The sequence below is a fragment of the Eulemur rufifrons genome, chromosome 9 (assembly GCF_041146395.1).
Source record: "Eulemur rufifrons isolate Redbay chromosome 9, OSU_ERuf_1, whole genome shotgun sequence".
NCBI classification, from domain to species: domain Eukaryota; kingdom Metazoa; phylum Chordata; class Mammalia; order Primates; family Lemuridae; genus Eulemur; species Eulemur rufifrons.
Genome location: NC_090991.1, coordinates 23,094,097 through 23,104,831, shown reverse-complemented (window position 1 = coordinate 23,104,831; position 10,735 = coordinate 23,094,097). Strand labels below are relative to the sequence as shown.

The following is a 10,735-nucleotide window of genomic DNA, read 5'->3' as shown; positions in this document are numbered from 1 at the left end:
TCTATGACGACAAGTCACCAAGAATCGGCTCCATAACTTTGCCCCTGTGAGTCGCAGAGAGGAAAAGGGTGCTGGCTTTTGCTCTGGCCAGAACCCTTCTGCAGGACTTCTGGAGTCTGGCTCAGGGAATCAACTCTCCCTTAACTTGATTAGCAGTAGGCCGACACGAAGACATCGGGAAGGTGACGACAAACGAAGGGCATCCATCTCTCTATAGCCCCAGAGACACGCTTAGTGATCCCAATGCAGTATGTGGAAAATTCCAAGGAGACCAGAGGCCAGGGGTTCTCAGTGGAACCATGGCAGGGAAAGGGTCAGAGACAGAAATATCAGACTCTGGGCAGTGATAAAATAAGTCGTTTTAATGGGAGGCTTTCTGAGACCGCAACTTTTTCTTTTGCTATCACACAGCCAGTTTCCCTGCCGTGAGGTTTCTTGGAGGTGCACCGGCTGAACCCCTAGGCCCACAGGAAGCTAGGATGTTACTCTGACACTACATTCAGCCCCTCCAGGATCCAGAAGTGTGTCTTAACATCAGGAGATTGGAGTTAGTTGGCAGTTAGTCCAAAGTATGCCATTCCTGTGTGCGTCCAGGCCTGAGGGAGGGGGTAAGGGGCTTCACTTCCCACTTAGGATGTTTCTCCGTGAGGGAAGAGAGAGGGACAAATCACTTTTGAAATTTCAACTCTGGCTTTTACAAAGAAAACTAATAGACAATTTTAGTATTATATACAGGGCAGAGGGGAGAAGACACAGAGGGGAAATTGCACTTAATTACAGTAGTTTATAGTTTACACCCATTGGACAAATTTACTTCTTTAAAAGAAATCTCAAGATCATTTGGGATGGGGATGGGGAGGGAGTTTGCAGATATTTACAGTGTGTTTGGCTCAGCTCAATAGCATGCGTCCTCCTCTCCTTGTTTCAGTAACAGATTCAAGTTTTCGCATCAGTTTGTTCGACAAAGGATCACAACATAGACACTACCGCTTTCTCGCTTCCTCTTCCGTGGTTTCTTGCCTCCCACTTCTAGGACAGACAGGAGCGGAGAGGCATCATGACAATACTGCATAGAAGGGAAGCTGGGCTCCAGGCTGCGCCTCCTGAGAGTAGATTGTCCGAGGCTCCAGCAGGATGTCAGGTAAGCAGGGACCTCTCACAGGTGCTTGTCAGGTCACTGGGCTTTTCCATGACAGCTGCCCAGAGGGTGATGGTGTGGAAAATAGGGTCCTTGTTGCTGCGCACAAAGTAAGTGATGTGTGGGCATCACCAGGCTTGCAGAGGACACTGCAGAGAGAGAGAGGAGAGTTCAGGTGTGCATTTGGCAGGGACATGAGCCATTAGTTTGGCTGCTGACACCTACATCAACCAGCAAAGGGCTGGGGGTGGAAACTGGGGACCTAGTGTCTGCTCAGTTCTGCAGTGTTGGTTCTGAGACACATTTCCTTTAGGAAAACCTGGGAGCCAGCTTTCCTGGCCACTTCAGAAGAGAGCAGTGAATTTCTAGGGACCTTGAAATAGTCATACCTCGCTGGCCTTAATCCTGAAGCTGGACTCCTCTTTCTGGGAGACTGGTATTTACAGAGTGCTCAGTGTAGTTGAAAAGGCAGCTGGATGGGGAGCTCCTGCCTCTCATGGAAGTAAGCGTCTCTTCTGAAGACCTCTCAGAGCAGCAGTCCCCTATACCACTGATTCCCAAACTTTAATGGACCTACAAGTACCACAGATCCTATCAAAATATAGATTCTGATTTAATTCTGATTCTTAGGCCTGGGATGGCCCTAAAAGTGTTCATTTCTAATAAGCTCCCAGGTTGTGCCAATGCTGCAGATCTACTTAGAGCAGCCAGGCCATAAGCACATGAGAAAATTACCACTTACTGAAACTACACATTAGGGAAGGAGCTTTGGAAATTGCAAAGTGCTTTTTACAGGTTTGTTACTTTGGGGATAAAAAACTTAGAGGACCAGGGAAACGATTCAAACACTGAAGGCCTTCTGGGTGGGCCAGGGGCAGGAGACCCTAGGATGGTTAGAGAGACCCTCTGAGAAGAGCCACCTCACCCATCTCCAGGCAGCATCTCCTTTCAGGACCCTGGGTCTCATTCATTTGTAACTGTCATGGAATGTTATTACTCTCCTTTGCACCTCTGGGGAGTCCCTTTTTTGTTTCCCTCTGTCTCTTCCTTCCCTTTTGCTTTTGTTGGCATCTGAGATTTTGCCTTTGACTTAGTGGCTTATTCTCTCAAGACTCCCCCCCAAATATATACCCCCACCACTACCAATTCCACTAATGGCCTATTATTTCACTGTTATCTCACTGATTAGTGCTCCCAGCCATAACCCTATAGGAGGTTACCATTATGTCCATTTTACAGATTAGGAAAACAAAGCTCAAAGAGAGTCAGTGACTTGTCCGAGATTTCAGAACTAGGAGAGTGTGGAGCTAGAGATTCAAACTAGTTCTAGGTGATCATCCAGTGCGTGTCCTTTCTATTATGCTCTGAAGTTAGGAGCCTTCTACTCAGCTTAGTGCCTTGGTCAAGTTACTCTCTTTGTGCCTCAGTTTCTTCACCTATAAAATGGAGGTTGTTGTGGGGTTAGACAAGTTGATACATGCGAAGTCCTGAGAATGGTGCTTGGCACAGTTGTTATATTAACACTGTGTTTCACAGGGTTCTCCAGCCTACGCTGCTCTCGTGTGCTCTGAAGAATGGGACTGAGCCGTGCGTCCATGTGAGGAGACATGTTTCTGACCCGTCTACATTCTTGAGCCCTTGGTCAGGGTCCTCCGATACCCTTTGCCTCCTCTTCCTCCCTCTGCCCACCCCCACTCTTGAGTCTCTTTACTTCCCACTATCAGCCTTTTTCCAATTTTCAGATTTCAGGTAGAGGAGAGAGAAAATGGCTTGTGACCTTGCAGGTTTCAATAGAAGAGCAAACAAGAAGGGCAGATAAGGAGACGCCAGTGGGATTCTATGACCTGTCATTAGGGATGGGCTTCCCAGCTATCAAATGTTTGCTCACATAATAAAATGATGGCAGAGCCCTAAATGTTGTCAAAGGAACTAGAGTTATTTGCCCCCTTCAGAGTCTAAACACAAACATCTGATAAGGGGTGCACTGTGGTCCCTTAGAACTGGAGGCCCAGTAGGTCCAGCCCCTTGGGGGCCTTGCTGAGATCTCTCAGTGACTACAGAGCTCTCCACCTGAAAGGTGGTAACTGTGGCAAATGTTAAGGGTGTCCTAATTCCAAGAGGATTTGTTACATCATGGTAATAGTTAACATTTATTGAAGTCCTACTGTGTGCCAAGCACCATGCTAAGGGCTTTAGAGGCATCATTGCATTTAATTCTTACATCAATCCTTTGAAGTAGGTGATTATTATTTATTCATTGAACACATGACTGAGGGCCTACTATGTGCTAGCACTTTTTTTGACACTGGGGGTGCATCTGTAAACAAGACCCTGCCCACATCCTCACAGAGTTTACCTTCTACTGAGGGTTTTGAACAATGAACAAGTAAACAAATGCACACGTATACATATATATAATAAAGTTTTGGTGGAGATGAGTACTCTGTAGAAAAATAAGCATGATAAGAGGTTAGGGTGACTTTAGGGAAAAGGGAATAATTTAGGTGGGGGATCAGGAGAGGCCGCTTTGAGGGGCGACCTTTGAGCTGAATGAAATGAAGTAGCAAGCATGTGAGGATGCATGTGAAAGGGTGTTCCAGGCAGGGGAGACGACAAGTGCAGAAATCCTGAAGTGGGATCATTTCAGCACTGATACGGTGAAGCCCAGTGAGCGACCAAGAAGAAGGAGGTGAGTGAGAATGGCAACACTGGCAGTGGAATGGTCACATCAGGCCTTGTAGGTCTCTGTTTTGGTTTGGTTGTAATGCAGGGCTATCGGAGAGTTTTGACAGGGGAATGACATGCTTGATTTCTCTTTTTAAGAGATCACTCTGGCTGCTGGGTGGCGAACAGACCACAGTGGGGCATGGGGGGAAGTGGAAGATGGGTAAGGGCTGCTTGAGATCAGTGAGAGACAAGGGGGCTTGGGCTAGGACAGTACCGATGGGAGTGGTGAAAAGAGGTCAGATTTGGGATGCATTCTGAGGGTTCTCCAGGAGAACTAACTGACGGACTGGATGTGGGGTGTGGAGAGAAGAATCAAGGGTGCTCTCTGCTATCTCACCTGAACAACTGGTACCAGTTTTGGAAATGGAGAAGGCCAAGGAGGAAGCAATTTAGGTAGGGAGAAATTAGGGCAAAATGAATTCCTATTTTAGGCATGTTCGATTTGAGACACTTATCAGATAAGCATATGCATTTGTCCCTGCCAAAGACGCACTGGATTTGTGACTGGGCACTCAGCAGGGAGAACTGCACTGGAGGCAGAATTATAGGAGCCATGCGCTCTTGACCCAAAGCCATGGGACTGGAGGAGATCACACAGGAGTGAGCACAGAGGAGAAGAGGCCAAAGAATGAGCCCAGGGGCCCTCCAACACATAAATGTTGGGAAGATGAGTTGCCAGCTAAGGAGACAAGGAGTGGCCAGTGCCCTAGGAGAAGAACCAAGATGGCAGTGCCCTGAAGTCCTAGAGGAAAAAGTAAGGAGTGATCAGCTATGTCAAAGATAGAGATTGAAAAGTAACCATTGGATTTAGCAGCATGGAGGTGTTGAGCTGGACACAGTAGGGTGTGAGGACAGAAGCCAGTCTGCAGTGATCTCCAGACAGAACCAAGGGTGAGGAAGTCGAGAGAATGAGGACAGATAACTCACTTTTATTATTATTCACTTATGCAAGATTAATTGTAGCTCCATTAATTGAAAGCTATGATTATAATTCCAATTTTACGGATGAGGGAAGGGTGACTTAATGAGATTATAAGTAACTTGTCAAAGTCTCACAACAGCAAATCTCCTCCTCTTAACCACTATATGAAGATCACCTCCATGGCCAGGTGTGGTGGCTCACACCTATAATCCCAGCACTTTGGGAAGCTGAGGTGGGAGATTGCTTGAGCCCAGGAGTTTGAGACCAGCCTGGGCAACATAGTGAGACCCCCATCTCTACAAAACAAAAAATTAGCCAGGTGTAGTGGCGCATGCCTATAGTCCTAGCTACTCAGGAGGCTGAGGCAGGAGGATCGCTTGAGCCCAGGAGTTGAAGGCTGCAGTAAGCTATGTTCACGCCACTGCACTCTACCTGGTGAGACAGAGTGAGACCCTGTCTCTGAAAAAAAAAAAAAAGATTACCTCCTTCAAGCTCTTCAATAGGGGGAAATAAATGCCCTATGCCATTTTCCCCAAGCTCTAAAGACCCTCAGGGTTGCCAGCAGGGGAAGCCAAGTGTAACCCAGCTTCCAGGGACTGGGTGTTTCCTTTGGGCCAAGCATCGAGTGAAGTGTTTTACAAACCTTCTTGCGGTTAGTTCTTTCATTGATCCCATGAAAGAGGTATCATTATTGTTATTTTATAGGTGAGCAAACTGAGGCTTGGAGAGGCTAAGACATTTCCCTGGGGTCACACAAGTAAAAAGTGTAGAATCTTGAGCCCAGATCTGCATAACTCCCAGGCTGGTGCTCCTAACCATCACACCATTCTGCCTTACTGCCCAATGCAAAAGGGGGCAGGGAATCAGCTGCTGGGGATTTATGACGAGGCCGCCCACCTCCTGCTTGTCAGCACCCCTGACTAGTGATTGCTCTGGGAGCCCTCTCTTGACCTCCCTATAAACTAGGAATTAAACAGCTGGTAGAGAATGTTGTGGAAACAGGAGTAAGCTCACAGCCTGCCGATACTTGTTCTAATTGAGGTCGGTGCTTGCTGTGGTCTTGTTTCCAGATGGGCGGGGGCATTGTTGAACTCAGGCACAAACCTACTCAGAGGATAACTTGGCAGCACCCCAGAGCTGAGGAGGAGGGAGAGGCATATGTTCTGGAAAGGAGAGATGGCAGTAGCTGCAGAAGCCTGACACGTGATCCCCAAGACCCCCGTAGCATGTCTGTCTTGACAACAGGAAGTACTGAAATTAGACAGATACAAGTTCAAATCCTGGCTTTAGCCTTATACCTGCATAAGCTTAGGTCATTATTATGGGTGCTTAAAAATGGATATTGGAAGATGAATGTTGTTTAATGGATTTGGAGTGAGAAGACCAGTCTGGAAGTGCAACTCCAAAATTTATTATCCATTTGAACTTGGCCAGATCCCTCCCAATCTGTGAACCTTGATTTTCTGCTTCATAAATCAGGCATAAAAATATCTGCCTTGCAGGATGGGTAGCCAGGAAAGGTAAGATAGAGAAGCATCTGGAGTGCTGCTTGGAAAATGCACACTAGTTCTGAATTCATTCATTCCTATTTACTGAACATCTACTATAGCCCAGGCATTTGGCTAGGTAAAAAGGCTTGGGGGTTTTGAGAGGCCTCTGAACTATTTGCTTTTTTCCTGGGAAGTGGGTGAGAGGACATATGTGTGTCAGCAGGAGAATGGGAGACAGGTATCTGGAGCCCAGGCCCAAGAGGTGGGATATGATTGAGAGATGGTCCTAATCCTGAGAAATGTTCTTGTCAGACTCTTCTTTGACCACATGTAGACCAAGAACTTAGTTAAATATTGAAGGAGTCAGTAGAAGGGGAGACAACTGTCTGCTAAAGAATCATAGACAGACAGGAGAGGGAACAGGGAAGGAGCTACCACTTTGAATACTTGACTATGTACCACACATTCTGTTAGGCACTTTGAGTATTTTGTGAGATGAGGGTGGGATTTTCCCCTTTTATAGATGAAGAAACTGAGTCTCCCAGTGGGGAATTAAGTGGCCAAGTTCACATATCAGGGGGTGATGGAGCTGGGATTAGCTCAGGTCTGTTGGGTTTTCCTATCACCGTCCAATGCCTCTAAACTAGCATTGCCCAGGATGTGTCCCTTTGACCTGAGCATGGTGCACACTAATTGCCTGGTTCAGTGCACACGTCAGTGAGTGAAGTGTTCTGAGAAGCCCTGCGCAGTGCTGTTTAACTTTGTTTAATCCAGCAGTTCTCCCAACATATTTGACCAAGGAATACTTCTCTTCCCTTACCCCGTGTGCCCCTGATACCTAGCAATGGTTTTAAAATCCCTTTTGCAAAATAATACTAAAAAAAAAAAAAAAGCAGGATTGCCACCAGATCTCCTTCAGAACTCACTTCCGACCCTATGCCTTAGAAACAGAGTTTGTACAAACTTTCTTCACCGTGGATACCTTCTGTCTGGAGGCAGCACAAGAAGGAAGCTCGCAGGAAAAAAGTTTCCTGATCGGAATATAGCATGTGGACTTAATTTCTGCTCTTGTTCTTGACCATTAAAGACAACAAGAGTGGCAGCAACTACCATAGAAATTTTAAAGATGGGTATTGGAAGGTAAGCAAACAGTTGAAAAAAGCAAACAGTTCCTATGGGTTGGCGTCAAAGACCAAAGTCTGAAGATCCAACTCTAGAATGTATCATCTGTGTGACCTTGGGCAGGTCACTCTTCATTTCTGAGCTTCAGTTTATTTCTTTGTACTTAGGAGGTTGCAGTAAGAAGAAAATGATGAGATAATGTTCATGAGAAGTATAAATTGTAAAGTGCTACATGAGTATGTTTTATCCTAAGTGTAATAATTATCCTCATCATCACAGAAGTGAGCCTATTGCCAGACTCCTGAAGTGTCCAGGGACATGGAGACAACTTCACAGTAGTTCTAGAGAGCGGCTCATGCAGTTTCAAGGTTGGCTGGTCACTCTGTCCAGTGGAGGGGAGACCAGCGCACTTGGGGGCTGGTGCAGCGTCTCAGGAGCATCTTGAAGTATTTTGATTAAGAGACCATTTCCTGAATTCAGAGGACTTGTTTCAACAAGCAAGCATCAAAGTCAACTTGGGAAAGACAAGAATAATTAATCACGGTCCTGTCTAGGCCTGACCAAGTGGCAGATGGATTGATAAACCTTTCAAAGGGGAAGGTATTCCCAGGGAGGGCTGCTGCGCCTGGCTGCCCCCCTGATTGAGATTTGTGAGCACAGATAAATGTTTTCCCTGCTCACTACAAAGAGTGGGAAATCACACGGGAGTCGAAGGGCAGGGCAACCAGGGGTTGTCCTTTCATCTTCTATTGGGTGAGAGAAGAGTGGCAAGGCAGGTCCCACACACCTCTCCCTCTACCCCCGGCTCCAGAGTCTGGCTACCCGGGCTGTGTGTGTGTTTCAGCACCCAGGACACATCAAGCACTGCATCTACACGACCTCACTGAATCCTCAGAACAAGTAGATGTTACAGCTCTCGTTTTAAAGACGAAGAAATGAAGGCTCAGGGAGGTCAAGGTCACCAAGCAAATGGCAGAATGAGGAATAGAACCCATCTGTTCTTCTATACTCTACATGGGCCAGGAGGAGATGGGGGCAAAGGAAAGAACAGAGAACCCCAAGCCCATGGATGAGGTGTGATCTGCAGGGCTCAGATGGAAAAAAAAGATCATTAACAAGACCAAATCCTGCTGAGAGCCTCTGACATGAAGTTCAAGGTTGTTACTTACTTATCTAGTAATCAATAAAGGCCAAATAGTTCCCACACTGCACAGACCCCAGGTACTAAAAGATCTTATTGTGTTTCTCTGGAATTGTCATCCATGTTCAGACACCTTGTCCTGTTTTCTAACTCCCAGTGTCCCGTTGCAGTCCAGCTGTCTGAGTTGCAGCTAAGTGATGAGCCTCGCCATGGGTCGTCTGTCTTTACTACTCCAGCACTGCTATGTGGAGGTGGGAATTAGTCATCAACTGAAACGGTGACTAAGCCTCTGGATTCCCCACTTTCAGTGTAGCAGGAAGTTGATTCTAAGTTTCTTGATAAAACTCCAAGTGAATGCAGGCCCCTGGAAAGGCCAGGCTGTCTACTAGGGAGTCCCTATGGATTGAGAGAACTGGATCATTCCCTGGAACATAGGGTATTCTGGGTCCCATATGGGTCCTGGACTGGGAGAATCAGCTTTAGGACCCCTGACTCACTAAGTCACTTTCTCCATTGACTACCTTGTGGATCCTCAGGGGTCCCTCTTGCAAAGCATGAAACTGAACAGAGTGTCTGACCTCATGAGTCCTCCTTGGGAATATCTTTTCCGTGGATCATTGATCATTCCATTAGGGAATACTCAATCTTAATGCCCAAGGGATCTGTGTAATATCCAGCAACCTATTAAACTTCAGTCCTTGTTTTGTGCTCTTGTTGGGGAATCTAGGTGAGCAATAAACCCCTTCCACCTGTGGCTCACTGTTTTTTTTGTTGTAGTTTGTTTTTGCTGTGGGACCTCAGGGGTTCCTCTGGCAAGTAACGGGGAGCCTGGGAAGGACCAAACTATGGCCAAGCCCATGCTTGCCATACCCTCTGCACATTCATAACCTTAGTCATTCCTCCCTCCCCCAATCCTGCTGGCATTACCTGTTTACTGGAAGACATGTTGGTGAGTGTACTGATGCTGCTGGTGTCCGTGACCACCATCGCAGATGGAAACCGGGAGGTGTGGGAATACTGGGGGGGTTCCTGCTTGTGTGCATACACTGGAGAGACAGAATGAAGACAAAATTAAGGTGCATACATAGGCACATACACCGCTACAGACAGATGCCCCCATCCCACACCCTAGCTCCTGTTACCTGGGAAGATAAAAGGGGATGGTGGTTATGTTTGGGGAAGCAGTGGGATGTGGTTAAAAGAATGCCTATGTGTTTAAATCCTGGCTTCATAATCAAGTTATTTAACCTCAGTTTCCTCACCTGTAAAATGGGATGATGTTTATTGTAGGATTGGAGGAGATCATGTTTAGAGTATTTGTACCAAATAAATAGCCTTGCACAGCTCCTAGTATGTAGTGGTACTTGGGAGCACTTCTGTTTCCCTGACTTTCAACAAAATGTTAGATGCCTGGGCATCAACAAGTGACTCTTAGGCATATGTAGAGCATCTGAGATTTTAAGTCAAAAAATATTCTAAGTAGCAGGCCAGCACGAAGTATCTCGCCAGCACATGCTTAAGGTTTCTGCCATGACTCAAGCACCAGGTTTCATGCTAGCAGTTGCAGATTGATTGACAATTGTGATTAGAAACAGGTGTAGGTAATTGTATAATTCTGAGCTGTTCTAGTTTGCACTAAAATGATATCATAGCCTTATAACATCACAGAAATATGAAAGATGATAGACAAAAGGAGACTACATGCAAATAAAACCTCCAAGAGCACGTTACTCAAGTTTTTGTTTTTCCAGTACTTGTCCACCAAGTCTGGAACCTTTTTAAAAAAAAAAAAATTTTTTTTTTTTTTTGTGGCTAGTCAAGTGACGAAGTCTGGAACCTTTCGAGTCGTGTTAGTTATCCATAAAATTCATGTAAGTTCCAGGTCATATGACCAACTAATGAAAGCATGTGGATGCCTAGCCATGAGGGAGGGACCAGTCTATTCTCAGAAAACAGGCATACCAAGGAGTCCTCCAGTAAGGAAAGGGGGTGAAGGTCACTGGCTGCCACCTCAGCTTGCCCTTCCCATGCAGGGAGGCTGGTTATTTCCTTGTCCGGGGCTCCATGGGCTCCCTCTTCATGGCTGGCCAGGCCTGCTGGGCCTCAGCAGTGCACAGATCACTGGTGACCATGCTCTGACTGTCCCACCCTGGCCTGGCCATTTTATGAAGCCTGCCCAGGTGAGGGTGTAGGGG

The 10,735-nt window shown here is 46.5% G+C and overlaps 1 protein-coding gene across 4 annotated transcripts in view; it reads right to left on the bottom strand.

Moving 5' to 3' along the window:
* Positions 1 to 342: 342 nt before the first annotated feature.
* The window catches only part of HNF1B (HNF1 homeobox B), a 52,436-nt gene continuing 42,043 nt past the window's right edge, over positions 343 to 10,735 (bottom strand). For 2 of the 4 annotated variants that reach the window (XM_069481047.1, XM_069481050.1), the window contains exons 8-9: positions 9,468 to 9,586; positions 343 to 1,287 (exon numbers count right to left, since the gene is read on the bottom strand). In XM_069481047.1, coding sequence (XP_069337148.1) covers positions 1,267 to 1,287; positions 9,468 to 9,586 — 140 coding nt within the window. In that variant the 3' untranslated portion in view covers positions 343 to 1,266. The remainder of the gene's footprint in view (positions 1,288 to 9,467; positions 9,587 to 10,735) is intronic. The other 2 variants (XM_069481049.1, XM_069481051.1) reach the window with 1 other exon arrangement.